Source organism: Mustela erminea, chromosome 3, assembly GCF_009829155.1.
Source record: "Mustela erminea isolate mMusErm1 chromosome 3, mMusErm1.Pri, whole genome shotgun sequence".
In the NCBI taxonomy this organism is placed as follows: Eukaryota; Metazoa; Chordata; class Mammalia; order Carnivora; family Mustelidae; genus Mustela; species Mustela erminea.
The window spans coordinates 2,898,177-2,913,657 of NC_045616.1; the positions used below are offsets into that span (position 1 = coordinate 2,898,177).

Consider the following 15,481-nt stretch of genomic DNA (forward strand, 5'->3'; position numbering starts at 1 on the left):
ATGGCAAGGATGTCCATTATCACCACTGCTATTCAACATAGTACTAGAGGTCCTAGCCTCAGCAATCAGACAACAAAAGGAAATTAAAGGCATACAAATCGGCAAAGAAGAAGTCACTCTTTGCAGATGATATGATACTATATGTGGAAAACCCAAAAGACTCCACTCCTAAACTGCTAGAACTTATACAGGAATTAGGTAAAGTGTCAGGGTATAAAATCAATGCACAGGAATCAGTTGCATTTCTCTACACCAAAAGCAAGACAGAAGAAAGAGAAATTAAGGAGTCAATCCCATTTACAATTGCACCCCAAAACATAAGATACCTAGGAATAAACCTAACCAAAGAGACACAGAATCTATACTCAGAAAACTATAAAGTACTCATGAAAGAAATTGAGGAAGACATAAATAAATGGAAAAATGTTCCATGCTCCTGGATTGGAAGAATAAACATTGTGAAAATGTCTATGCTACCTAAAGCAATCTACACATTTAATGCAATTCCTATCAAAGTACCATCCATCCTTTTCAAAGAAATGGAACAAATAATTCTAAAATTTATATGGAACCAGAAAAGACCTCGAATAGCCAAAGGGATATTGAAAAAGAAAGCCAACGTTGGTGGCATCACAATTCCGGACTTCCAGCTCTATTACAAAGCTGTCATCATCAAGACAGCATGGTACTGGCACAAAAACAGACACATAGATCAATGGAACAGAATAGAGAGCCCAGAAATAGACCCTCAACTCTACAGTCAACTAATCTTCGACAAAGCAGGAAAGAATGTCCAATGGAAAAAAGACAGCCTCTTCAATAAATGGTGCTGGGAAAATTGGACAGCCACATGCAGAAAAATGAAATTGGACCATTTCCTTACACCACACACAAAAATTGACTCAAAATGGATAAAGGTCCTCAATGTGCGAAAGGAATCCATCAAAATCCTGGAGGAGAACACAGGCAGCAACCTCTTCGACCTCAGCTGCAGCGATATCTTCCTAGGAACAACACCAAAGGCAAGGGAGGCAAGGGCAAAAATGAACTATTGGGATTTCATCAAGATCAAAAGCTTTTGCACAGCAAAGGAAACAGTTAACAAAATCAAAAGACAACTGACAGAATGGGAGAAGATATTTGCAAACGACATATCAGATAAAGGACTAGTGTCCAAAATCTATAAAGAACTTAGCAAACTCAACACCCAAAGAACAAATAATCCAATCAAGAAATGGGCAGAGGACATGAACAGACATTTCTGCAAAGACGACATCCAGATGGCCAACAGACACATGAAAAAGTGCTCCATATCACTCGGCATCAGGGAAATACAAATCAAAACCACAATGAGATATCACCTCACACCAGTCAGAATGGCTAAAATCAACAAGTCAGGAAATGACAGATGCTGGCGAGGATGCGGAGAAAGGGGAACCCTCCTACACTGTTGGTGGGAATGCAAGCTGGTGCAGCCACTCTGGAAAACAGCATGGAGGTTCCTCAAAATGTTGAAAATAGAACTTCCCTATGACCCAGCAATTCCACTACTGGGTATTTACCCTAAAGATACAAACGTAGTGATCCAAAGGGGCACATGCACCCGAATGTTTATAGCAGCAATGTCCACAATAGCCAAACTATGGAAAGAACCTAGATGTCCATCAACAGATGAATGGATCAAGAAGATGTGGTATATATACACAATGGAATACTATGCAGCCATCAAAAGAAATGAAATCTTGCCATTTGCGACAACATGGATGGAACTAGAGCGTATCATGCTTAGCGAAATAAGTCAAGCAGAGAAAGACAACTATCATATGATCTCCCTGATATGAGGAAGTGGTGATGAAACATGGGGGCTTAAGTGGGTAGGAGAAGAATAAATGAAACAAGATGGGATTGGGAGGGAGACAAACCATAAGTGACTCTTAATCTCACAAAACAAACTGAGGGTTGCTGGGGGGAGGGGGTTTGGGAGAAGGGAGTGGTATTATGGACACTGGGGAGGGTATGTGCTTTGGTGAGTGCTGTGAAGTGTGTAAACCTGGTGATTCACAGACCTGTACCCCTGGGGATAAAAACATATGTTTATAAAAAATAAAAAATTAAAAAAAAAATTTTAAAAAAAATAATAAAAAATAAAAAGAGGAATTCAAAAAATAAAAATGGAAAAGAAAAACATAGGTGTATGTATCAAAAAGTTCAAGTTAGAAGGGTATTATGGAATTTGATGTACTGTACAGCTCGCTGTGATGGTAAATAGGTTTTAAAAATTACCTGTGTAAAAAAAAAAAAAAATGAATAGTGACAACTAGTGAAAAATAAAAATTTTCCTATGAAGTAGTTGTTGTTCTCTTGTAGTCCTTTCTTTTTTTCTCTTTTTTTTTTTCTTTCTTGGTTTGTTTTCTGGGGAGGGGCCTGCCACGTGGGTTGTCAGTCAATGATGTTTCCTGAATTAAGTCCTCCCGCCCCCCTCAACGGGGTGGGCTCTGAGGAAACTTTTTTTTTTTTTTCAGGCTTTTGTTCTCTGGTGCTTTTTATGTTTGTTCACTTTTTTTCTCTCACCTTGACAGATTTTGATCGTTTTTGTAGTGTTAGAGGAAAACAAACCGCACCCTGATCTCCCTCTCAGAGAGAAGCCTCAGTATGGGTGCTTAGTCTAAATAAGTTCCCTCTTGGCCACTGGCAGAGCAGGTTCCAAGTTGCAGACCCTGGGGACGCAGGATCTTTTGCTTGTACCCAATGCCAAGGCCGTGGCGGCTGTCTGGGAGCTCCCGACCATCACAGAGGTTTCAAGTAGCAATCGCACACTGAGATTTTCCTGCTGGCCCAGGCCGGGAGTGCCTGCTCTTGCTGGGTCTAAGAGTGCCTGGCTTGCGCACACCCCTTTCAGGGGCGGCTATGGGTCGCGCGCGTGTCTCAGCCACTGAGAACGGGGCACATGTCCGAAAGCACCAGGCTGGGCTTTTGCACACCTCTGTCAAGGGAGAGTTTGGGGTGCTTAGCTTAGGCTCTGAAACAATGGCGCGGTCAAAGAGCGCCGGCAGGGCCTTTGTAATGCTCTCAGGGGAGAATGAGGGACATGCGTGTGTATCTCAGGCTTTGCAGCAGTGCTCGTGTGTTGTGCCCACCTGCGTGGCTCCCATCCCTTCACAGGAGCCAGAACCCATGCATTCTTTGGCGGGCTGGCACCTAGGGACCAAGACCTGGTTTCTCCGCCGCACTCTCTCTACCTCAGCACCAGGGGAGGCTGTCCTGGGACCAGAGATTTAAGCCCCTGTCCCTAGCCGCCCCAATTCCCACAATTTCCCGCTGTAATCCTTTGCTCTTTTGGAGTGCTTTCAACCAGTCTCCAAGTTAATTCTGGTCCCCAGACACAGGGCACTCTTGTTCTTATTGGGGTATTACTTTCCAACTGGTCGCCTCTGGTGGCTCCCTCCCCCTTTTGTTTATCTTCTGATATCAGTTGCCCGTTATCACTCCTCTTTACCTGCCCACTGGCATCTTCTGCCCCTTTAGAGATCCAGACGTGTATAATTCTGATCTCAGGCTGATTTCATGGGTGAATGGAGTTCTTTGGTAGGTAATCAGCTCACTTTGGGATACAAGTTGAAAAGGTGCCTCCTCCTACTTCCCTGCCATCTTGTCCCCCTCTAGATTTTTCAATATTTTTTGAGAGATGCTTGAATGGCTATGTATTTCCCCCTTAGGACCGCCTTTGCTGTATCCCATAAGTTTTGGACCAAAGTGTCTTCATTCTCATTGGTTTCCATGAATTATTTCAGTTCTTCCTTGATCTCCTGGTTGATCCAAGCATTCTTAAGCAAGGTGTACTTCAGCTTCTAGGTGTTTGAGTTCCTTCGGAACTGTTCCTTGTGATTGAGCTCCAGTTTCAAAGCATTGTGATCTGAGAATATGAAGGGAATGATCTCAGTCTCATGGTATCAGTTTAGTCCTGATTAGTGACCCAGTATGTGCTCTATTCTAGAGAAGGTTCCATGTGCAATTGAGAATAATTAATATTCTGTTGTTTTAGGGTGGAATGTTCTGTATATATCTATGAGGTCCATCTGGCCCAATGTGTCATTCAATGCTCTTGTTTCTTTATTGATTTTCTGCTTTGCTGATTTGTCTATTTCTGAGAGAGGTGCGTTAAGATCTCCTACTATTAATGTATTCATATCAATATGACTCTATCTTGATTAACAGTTTGAGATCAGGAACATGACAAGGATGCCCACTCTCACCACTCTTGTTCAACATAGTATTAGAAGTCCTAGTGGGCGCCTGGGTGGCTCAGTGGGTTAAGCTGCTGCCTTCGGCTCAGGTCATGATCTCAGGGTCCTGGGATCGAGTCCTGCATCGGGCTCTCTGCTCAGCAGGGAGCCTGCTTCCTCCTCTCTCTCTCTCTCTGCCTGCCACTCTGCCTACTTGTGATCTTTCTCTGTCAAATAAATAATAAAAATAAAAATCTTAAAAAAAAAGAAGTCCTAGCAACAGCAATCAGAAAACAAAGAGAAATAAAAGGTATCCAAATTGGCAATGAAGAAGTCAAACTTTCTCTCTTCGCAGATGACATGATTCCTTATATGGAAAATCCAAAAGACTCCGCCCCCAAACTACTAGAACTCATACAACAATTCAGCAACGTGTCAGGATACAAAGTCAAGGTACAGAATTCAGTGGCTTTCTTATACACTAACAATGAAAATACATAAAGGGAAAGTAGAGAATCGATTCCATTTACTATAGCACCAAGAACCATAATATAACTGGGAATAAACCTAACCAAAGAGGTAAAGGATCTATACTCAGTGCAGAACACTATACTCAGTGCAGAATACTCATGAAAGAAATAAAAAAAAGACACAAAAAGATGGAAGACCATTCGATGCTCTTGGATCAGAAGAATAAACATTGTTAAAATGTCTCTACTGGCTAGAGCAACCTATACTTTTAACCCCATTCTGATCAAAATTCCACCAGTATTTTTCAAAGAGCTGGAGCAAATAATCCAAAAATTTGTATGGAATCAGAAGAGACCCCGAATTGCTAAGGAAATGTTGAAAAACAAAAATAAAACTGGGAGAATCACGTTCCCTGATTTCAAGCTTTACTGTAAAGCTGTGATCAGCAAGACAGCATGGTACTGGCATAAAAACAGACACATAAACAAGTGGAACAGTGTAGAGAGCCTATATATGGACCCTCAACTCGATGGTCAAATAATCTTCGACAAAACAGTAAAAAATATACAGTGGGAAAAAATTCTCTTCAATAAATGGTGCTGGGAAAACTGGACAGCTATATGTAGAAGAATGAAACTTGAAAATTCTCTTACACCGTACACAAAGATAAACTCAAAATGGATAAAAGACCTCAACATGAGACAGGAATGCATCAGAATCACAGAGGAGAACATAGGCAGTAATCTCTTCGATATCAGCCACAGCAACTTCTTTCAAGATATGTCTCCAAAGGCAAAGGAAACAAAAGCGAAAATGAACTTTTGGGACTTCATCAAGATCAAAAGCTTCTGCACAGCAAAGGAAACAGTCAATGAAACAAAGAGTCAACCCACGGAATGGGAGAAGATATTTGCAAATGACAGTACAGACAAAAGGTTGATATCCAGGATCTCTAAAGAACTCCTCAAACTCAACAAACACAAAACAGACAATCATATTTAAAAAAATGGGCAGAAGTTATGAACAGACACTTCTCCAATGAAACTTAGAAATGGCTATCAGACACATGAAAAGGTGTTCATCATCACTAGCCATCAGTGAGATTCAAATTAAAACTACATTGAGATACCACCTTACATCACTTAAAATAGCCAAATTAGGAAGATAGGAAACAACATGTGTTGGAGAGGATATGGAGAAAGGGGAACCCTGTTACACTTTTGGTGGGAATGTAAGTTGGTGTAGTCACTTTGGAGAACAGTGTGGAGATTCCTCAAGAAATTGAAAATAGAGATTCCCTGTGACCCTGCCATTATACTACTGGGTATTTATCCCAAAGATACAGATGTAGTGAGGAGAAGGGCCATCTGTAACCCAATGTTTATAGCAGCAATGGCCACGGTCGCCAAACTGTGGAAAGAACCAAGATGCCCTTCAACAGACAAATGGTTAAGGAAGATGTGGTCCATATACACTATGGAGTATTATGCCTCCATCAGAAAGGACGAATACCCAAATTTCATAGCAACATGGATGGGACTGGAAGAGATTATGCTGAGTGAAATAAGTCAAGCAGAGAGAGTTAATTATCATATGGTTTCACTTATTTGTGGAGCATAACAAATAGCATGAAGGACAAGGGGAGATAAAGCGGAGAAGGGAGTTGGGGGAAATTGGAAAAAGAGGTGAACCATGAGAAACTATGGACTCTGTAAATCAATCTGAGGGGTTTGAAGTGGCAGGGTTTGGACGTTTGGGGGAACCAGGTTGTGGGGATTAGAGAGAGCACAGATTGCATGGAGCACTGGGGTGGTGCAAAAACAATGATTACTGCTGTGCTGAAAAGAAATAAAAAATTTATATAAAAACTTTTGATCTTGATGAAATCCCAATAGTTCATTTTTGCCCTCGCTTCCCTTGCCTTTGGCGATATTCCTAGGAAGATGTTGCTGCGGCTGAGGTCGAATAGGTTGCTGCCTGTGTTCTCCTCAAGGATTTTGATGGATTCCTTTCACACATTGAGGTCCTTCATCCATTTTGAGTCTATTTTCATGTGTGGTGTAAGGAAATGGTCCAATTTCATTTTTCTGCATGTGGCTGTCCAATTTTCCCAACACCATTTATTGAAGAGGCTGTCTTTTGCACAACAAAGGAAAAAGTTAACAAAATCAAAAGACAACTGACAGAATGGGAGAAGATATTTGCAAATGACATATCAGATAAAGGACTAGTGTCCAAAATCTATAAAGAACTTAGCAAACTCAACACCCAAAGAACAAATAATCCAATCAAGAAATGGGCAGAGGACATGAACAGACATTTCTGCAAAGACGACATCCAGATGGCCAACAGACACATGAAAAAGTGCTCCATATCACTCGGCATCAGGGAAATACAAATCAAAACCACAATGAGATATCACCTCACACCAGTCAGAATGGCTAAAATCAACAAGTCAGGAAATGACAGATGCTGGCGAGGATGCGGAGAAAGGGGAACCCTCCTACACTGTTGGTGGGAATGCAAGCTGGTGCAACCACTCTGGAAAACAGCATGGAGGTTCCTCAAAATGTTGAAAATAGAACTTCCCTATGACCCAGCAATTCCACTACTGGGTATTTACCCTAAAGATACAAACGTAGTGATCCAAAGGGGCACATGCACCCGAATGTTTATAGCAGCAATGTCCACAATAGCCAAACTATGGAAAGAACCTAGATGTCCATCAACAGATGAATGGATCAAGAAGATGTGGTATATATACACAACGGAATACTATGCAGCCATCAAAAGAAATAAAATCTTGCCATTTGCGACAACATGGATGGAACTAGAGTGTATCATGCTTAGCGAAATAAGTCAAGCGGAGAAAGACAACTATCATATGATCTCCCTGATATGAGGAAATGGTGATGCAACATGGGGGCTTAAGTGGGTAGGAGAAGAATCCATGAAACAAGATGGGATTGGGAGGGAGACAAACCATAAGTGACTCTTAATCTCACAAAACAAACTGAGGGTTGCTGGGGGGAGGGGGATTGGGCGAAGGGGGGTGGGCTTATGGACATTGGGGAGGGTATGTGCTTTGGTGAGTGCTGTAAAGTGTGTAAACCTGGCGATTCACAGACCTCTACCCCTGTGGATAAAAATATATGTTTATAAAAAATAAAAAAATTTAAAAAGAAATAAATAAAATAAAATAAAATAATTTAAATAAAAAAATTCTGTGCCAACATCATGGACCTAAATGAAGAATTCTCACTCAGAAAGATGACTGGAAGACTGACAGAGTGAAGGCGTCTCGAGATGCTTGGAAAACACTAGAAAGATGGAGCAAGGAGGGCCCCGTATCAGTCATGAAGGAGTTGACATTGCCCACCCAGTAGTCCTCTCTGCAGAAGATCCTAAACGCCTTTGCTCTTGTGGCCCTCCGCAGTCCCCACACCATCTGCAGTGTCTCCTTGACTTTCACTGCAGGAGCCCCTGTTGTGTTTGTCATCATTCTGCTGTTGCTTGCTTTGCAGAGAACGCTGGCAGTTCTCCCATCTCAGGTAACCAACAGTCATGGCTGAGGGACACAACTCTGCTCCATCATCCCAGAAGAAGCTGTGTTTGTGCCTCTTAAAGGGCTGTGAATGCCCCTAACTCTGAGTATCCCAGAACCCTGAAGTCATTGCTTGACCATGCATGTTGGAATCCCAGACTCTGGCTCTGTGACACCTCCCCATGTTCCCACGCTCCAGATGTCAGCTCCACCATGTTTCAGGCAGCAGGATCAGTGTCATGGCAACATAGCCAGTGCCCAGACTTCAGAGCTGCAGAACTAATGAGCATTCATGCTCCAGGACCCAATACTGTGGCTATTTCAGCCATCAGACACCAGGGCAACCCCCAAGGGGAAAGATCTCTAAGAAACGACCTAAATTTATGACTGAAGGAACTAAAAATGAACAAATTAAGCCCGAATTTACCACAAGTGAGGATAACCAAGGTCAGTAAAGAAATACATCAAATGGGATGCCTGGGTGGCCCAGTCATTAAACATCTGCCTTCTGCTCAGGTACTTATCCCAGGGTCCTGGGATCAAGCCCTGCATCAGACTCCCTCCTTGGAAGAAAGCTTGATTCTTCCTCTCCAACACTCCCTGCTGCTTCTGTTCCTTCTTTCTCTATGTCTCTTTCTGGCAAATAAATAAGATCTTTAAAAAAAAAGAAATAAGTCAAATGGAGACTAGAAAAACACTAGGGAAAAAAAAAACTGACAAAACTTTAGCTAGACAAATGAAACAGAGAATATCCCTATAAAATCCAAATTGAAAGAGGAGACAGATACTACAGATACTTACAACAGATACTACAGATATACAAAAGCACTATTTTTGATTGCCCATAGCTGTATAATTGTTGAGGTTTTGTTTGTCCTCCTATATTCATCATATAAACACTTGGTTTTTTCCTTAGGCACCTAAAACTGCACATTTATAGAACATTGTTGCATTTATTTTCCCAATGCAGTATTTTTCTCACATCATTCACTAATTCATTCATTAATCCATTCATACTGTCCTTATTGAGGTTGTCTTACAAGAAATGGGCTCAATATTTTAGATACAATATTAATAGAAATAGCATAGTTCCAGGTCTCATTTAAAGTTTAGCTTATTTGGGAAAACTCATATTACAAATTAATGTAAATATTATGACTTTACCAATGCAATACCATTATCATGGATTTGCCTAGAGACTCTCCTAGTAAGAATCTGGTTATGTTTATAGAAGAAAGGTTTTGTTCAGGTCATGTGAGGCTTTAAACTGGTAAACGTGGTAGAATGCAGTGAGAAAATTCCAGGCAAAGAGAAATTAGGTGCACTAAGTATAAGTTGAAAAGTTTGAAGATATGTAAAGAACTAAATAAATTCCAATACAGATGGTGAGGGAAATGAGACAGAAAACAAGGACCTAGAAGAAAGAGAAAATTATTACAAAGGGCTACCATTAGGAGAATTGGTGAAAATCAGAGGGGGAGATGAAACATGAGAGACTGTGGACTCTGAGAAATAAACTGAGGGTTTTAGAAGGGAAAGGATGAGGGGTTGGGTGAGCCTGGTGGTGAGTATTAAGGAGGGCACGAATTTCATGGAGCACTGGGTGTGGTGTATAAATGATGAATCTTGGAACACTAAAAAATAAAATAAAATTTTAAAAAATAGAGAAAAACAAACAAACAAAACAAAGGGCTACCAAAACTCTGTAATTCATCCTAGAGGCTAAAATACAACCCATTATTTGATAAGGAAAGTTTATTAAACACTCAAAGCAAGAAAAGATTATCATGGGTTTTTTATCTGAAATACCATATAGCTTCATGATTGGAAACCATCGGTCTATTGATTAGGTAACCTAACTATAGTTTCTGTTTCTATGTATAACCAGTTCTCTTACTTGTAAAAAAGGTAATTTATCATAATGGAATATTTTGGGAGAAGATTATTCAAACATTTTCACTCCCTTCACCTATGAGCCTCTGCACTATTCCTTAGGTTGGCTAATTGAATTTAAATAAACAAAACAAAATAAAATTCTCCTTCTTTTTGGTTTCTATCATTTTCTAAGTTTTTTTTTTTAACTTAAATTAAATTTGGGGTGCCTGGTGGCTTAGCTGGTTAAGCATCTGTCTTTGACTCAGATCATGATCCTGGGATCAATCCTGTGTGTCATCAACTCCTTGCTCAGCAGGGAGTCAGCTTCTTCCTCTCCCTCCCTCTCCCTACTCTTGTCCTCTCTCTCTTTCACTGGAAAATAAACAAAATCTTTAAAAAACAAAATAAATTTAATTAATTAATTAATTCATTAATTAATATATAGTGTATTATTATTTTCAGAGTTAGAGCTCAGTGATTTATTAGTTGCATATTCAAAGATTTTTAAAGTACGAAAATGCAGTTTCCTTACTCTATATTCAAAGCCACAAATGAACATATGTGTAAAAAAAATTTTTTTAAACATATTTATGTCTTATCACTCTGACTAAATTATAGCCTCTGATTAAGGCATCTTGTCTCAGTGACTCAGAATATATGTTAGCACTCAATAAATTTTAGTAATTTATTTTATAATTATTTTAATTTAATTATTTAATTTAATATCATCATTTAATATACTTCAATGCAAATTAAATTTATATTTACTGTATATTATTTAATATTTAATTTTAATAATATGAATATTGGTATTTAATGAATTAAATTTATATTTATAATATAATGTGATTTAATATAAATTAGATTTAAATTTTAAGACATTTTAACACTTTTTATGGTGTGTCTTATATTAATTGTATAAACTAAATACCACAAATGAGCAATAATATTACATTTCTCATCACATTATTATTATAAGGGTAAGAGAGATAATATGTGGAAAAATGTTGAAAGAGTGCCTAATACATAAGCATTCGTAAAACACAGAACTTATGCTAATTATGACAATGATGTTAAAAGTGACAACTTGGCTCCTAAATCAATAATAATGAATCGTACTGTATACTTTTAATGATTCATTGTGATCCAAAGTACATCTATAGAAGTCGTTATTTCTTTTTGCGGGGGCAGGGGGTACATATTTTATGGAAGATTTTTTTTCCCACTTTGTTAAACTTGGGAAACTTGTTTTGTTTTGTTTTGTTTTTCCCTGCAGACCACTTATCCTAGAAGCCCTGCCTCCAGGGGAGAAGCAATGATGAGCTCAGGCTTTAATCCTCTTTCCAAATTGCAGTGACTTAGGGAGATGATCCTACAAATTTCATAGTCTTGATCATCTTTCCTACAATGCAAGAGAAGAGGCCCCATCATCACCTAATTAAGCTGTTACGAGCTATTCTATAGCCATGAATGTATTCTCCCTGCTTTGTTTCCCAAAATTCTAGGACCATCAGAAAAAGCAACAACAACAAGAACAACAGCAGCAGCTAATTTCCAGAAGGGATTCCAACTATGGATCTCATTCAAACCATGTAGCTGTAACAAGAGAGACACTGTTCAAATTTAAAAAGATTAATGTAAATGTTAATGCAAAATTTGAGGCATATTTCAGCAGGTAAGTAGCGACCTCACCATACAGTTAACCCTTGAGCATTCTGTCTTATGATTCTTTAATAATAGGTTGTTCTCTTCTCCAGGTTGCTTTATAGTAGGAGACCAGTATATAATGCATACAACATGCAGAATGTGTGTTAATTACCTGCTTCTGTTATCAGCGAGGCTTCCTGTCAATAGTAGGCTACTAGTAGTTCTGTTTTGGATAGTCAAAAATCATACGTGGATTTTCAACTGCATGAAGGGTGAGCACTTCTAACTTCTGCTTTTCCCAATGGTCTACTGTATTATTATTAGTTCTTAAAAATTTTTTGCACTCATTTATTATTTTTTTCTCATGTTCCCCATTAGTATGATTTCCTCCTTTCCCCACTCTTCTTTTCAATGAACTGAAGCATTATGCAAAATTTTGCCATTAACCAAATGGGTCTTTACGTGTCTTCTCTAGATGGTTGTTTCTGCCATTCCTGCAGCTTCCAGCATTTCTCATAGTGCTTTCATAGTGCTATTTTTCTCAAATTCAAACCACTCTTTATTTAACTACAGAAAGAACATGTCCCAGTGATACTCCAGAGTCCATAATAATCTTTCCCTTCTCCAAATGCATCCCATTGTCTTTCCTCTGGCCCAGTAATAGACAAACAGTGTAATTAAGGCCCTTCACACAATGTCACCATATTAAAAGTTTGTTGTCTTGATAACTAATTCATGCAATATAATTCTAAAAGATTATTTTATGAAACCATAGATAAAGTACTAACTTGGATACAAAATGATGACATTTATCCTTTTCATTTTTAATTGCATATGTCAGGAAATCATTACTATTCCTTATCCTTTAAATGTATAATAATGAAATGAATGAAAGAATGAGTTAATATCTTGTTCAAGAAAGAAAGCAAATTGAAGTCAGAAAACCCGGAATATTGTCTCACTTCTACCACTGAGACTCTATGGACTCTGACAAATTTTATCTCACCCCTCCAAGCCTCACCCATCAATCTATGAAAGATGAAGAATAAAACATTTTTTTAAAATTAACTCTCAAGCATCTCTTAATATTGAACTTTTCTATATCTTGTCATATGGGATATGGACTGTATTTCATCCTGAATCACCTAGGTTTATGGAGCAATATAGAAACTCCCAAGTAATCATATCAGGATGTAAGTAAGAAAGTCCCTTCTCCACCATGTTGCTGCTTGCTTGTGTATGTCTGTTAAAAATTCTAGTATGAAATAAGCTACCTTTTGCAAGAGCTGCATTTTTCAGCAAGTCAAAATTCAAAAGTTCAATATTTTTAAAGTGCTTGCTAAGCATATACTCTCTCTGGCTGAATTCTGGCATAAACAGTAAATAGTGATAAATTAAGTTATATTTCATGTTTTCCCAAGCCCTTTTATTAATATTACCTGAGGTAATCTCATTTACTCTGGAGACTGATTTCTTACAAAGAATATGTAAACCTGATTTCATATTGTTCAAAACCAGTTGGATAATGTAGAGGTTGGAGCCAGTAAGTCAGAAATCATGAACTTTTTGGAAAATATTTATGTTACATAATTGAATTCACTTAGTTTTGAACAGTATCATGGCACATGTAAAATAATGCACTTAGCTCAAAAGGCATTCTTTTAAATACAATTTTATATAGAATTAAATTTTTCCAAAACTCTGTTAGCATCTTGAAAAGTGCCATGTCATCCTTGGGGCACCAGGATTGTTCAGTGGTTAGACTTCTGCCTTTAATCAGGTCATTACACCCTTGATGGTTTAATGACACACAATAAGGAATCTATTTCAAAGGGAAAGTTGACAAGAGTCAGCTATATATTACTTGATCCATTATTAGGTTCCCAGCTGTAATAAGTGAGTGTCCCAGCTGAGGACTTAAATCTTACACAATTTATCTCAGTAGATACTTAGAAACTGAAAATAAAATTATGTGTCTGCTTTGGCAACAACAACAAAAAAAAAAACTAATGAATATTGACAAGGTATATCCATGGTTAAGATGCAAGAATTAATTACAAAAGGACTTTCTGCTATTCCAGGTTAAACTGGGGACATTATGGATTATAGAAATAAGACCAGAGTCACTGAGTTCATACTTCTGGGGTTTCAGACTGAAAAAGAGGTAGAAATACTTATTTTTTCTGCATTCCTGCTCATGTACATGATATCTCTGATTGGCAACACCATGATCATCCTTTTGGTGTGTGTTGACTACCGCCTGCATTCACCCATGTATTTTTTTGTAGCCAATCTTTCTTTCCTTGAAGTTGCCATCACTTCCACTGTGGTACCTAAGATGCTAGCAAACACATTCTCCCTCACCAAGGCAATATCCTTCATGGGATGTCTCACACAATCTATTTTCTACTTCCTTCTGGGATCCACAGAATTCTTCATCCTGGCTGTCATGTCATTTGATCGGTATATTGCCATCTGCAACCCACTGAGGTATACCATCATCATGAACACACAGACATGCATAATGTTACTTGTGGGGTCCTATCTAGGTGCATTTTTGTCAATGTTATCTCCATCCATCCTAACTGCCCCGTTAATCTTTTGTGGGCCAAATAAAATCCATCATTTCTTCTGTGACCGAGCCCCCATGCTACAGCTGGCCTGTACAGACATCTCTCTAGCTGAGGTGGCTGATTTTATCTCCTCTGCTGTGTTGCTCCTGGGCTCCTTGCTCCTGACAGGAGTGTCGTACACCTACATTGTTATTACTATCCTTAGAATTCCTACTGTGCAGGGACAGCAGAAGGCCTTCTCTACTTGTGTTTCACACATCACAGTGGTTACAATTTATTATGGAAGTTCCATATTCCTCTATGTTCGTCCAAAGAAAGGCAATGCAATGAGCATTAACAAATTTGCCACAGTGCTGAACACAGTTGTAACACCAATGCTGAACCCTTTCATCTACAGCCTTCGAAATGAGAAAGTCAAAGAATCCCTGAGAGACACCACCAGTAAATACATAGGTATGCTAATAAATGTAAGAGCTCAAAAGTGATATTTTTATAGAATTCGGTTATTTGCGTGCTTGACAATGAAATCATTCTTTGTGATTAAATCACAAAGATGAAATCATCTTCATGAAATATACACGAAGATATGGTCTTAAATATCCATATATATATTCTAAACCAGTATTTCCTGATGTAGATCCAGTGTTTGGGGAGGGTCTTAAAATCTTTTAGAGACTCTATGGTCAAATAATCTTTGGCAAAACAGGAAAAAATATACAGCAGAAAAAAGACAGTCTCTTCAATAAATGGTGCTGGGAAAACGGGACAGCTATATGTAGAAGAATGAAACTCAACCATTCTCTTACACCGTACACAAAGATAAACTCAAAATGGATAAAAGACCTCAACATAAGACAGGAATCCATCAGAATCACAGAGGAGAACATAGGCAGTAATCTCTTTGATATCAGCCACAGCAACTTCTTTCAAGATACGTCTCCAAAGGCAAAGGAAACAAAAGCAAAAATGAACTTTAGGGACTTCATCAAGATCAAAAGCTTCTGCACAGCAAAGGAAACAGTCAACAAAACAAAGAGTCAACCCACGGAATGAGAGAAGATATTTGCAAATGACAGTGCAGACAAAATGTTGATATCCAGGATCTATAATGAACTCCTCAAACTCAACACACACAAAACAATCATATA

General features: G+C 38.6%; 1 protein-coding gene across 1 annotated transcript; it reads left to right on the forward strand.

The window, feature by feature from the left end:
• The first annotated feature begins 13,858 nt into the window (after nucleotides 1-13,858).
• On the forward strand, nucleotides 13,859-14,818 carry LOC116585747 (olfactory receptor 6M1-like). Its single transcript, XM_032335007.1, has one exon. The coding sequence runs from the start codon at nucleotides 13,859-13,861 to the stop codon at nucleotides 14,816-14,818; it is 960 nt and encodes a 319-aa protein (XP_032190898.1).
• The last annotated feature ends 663 nt before the right edge of the window (nucleotides 14,819-15,481 follow it).

Excerpts from the sequence above, each read along its gene's own strand:
- LOC116585747 (XM_032335007.1), top strand. The coding sequence starts at position 13,859 with ATGGATTATAGAAATAAGACCAGAGTCACTGAGTTCATACTTCTGGGG.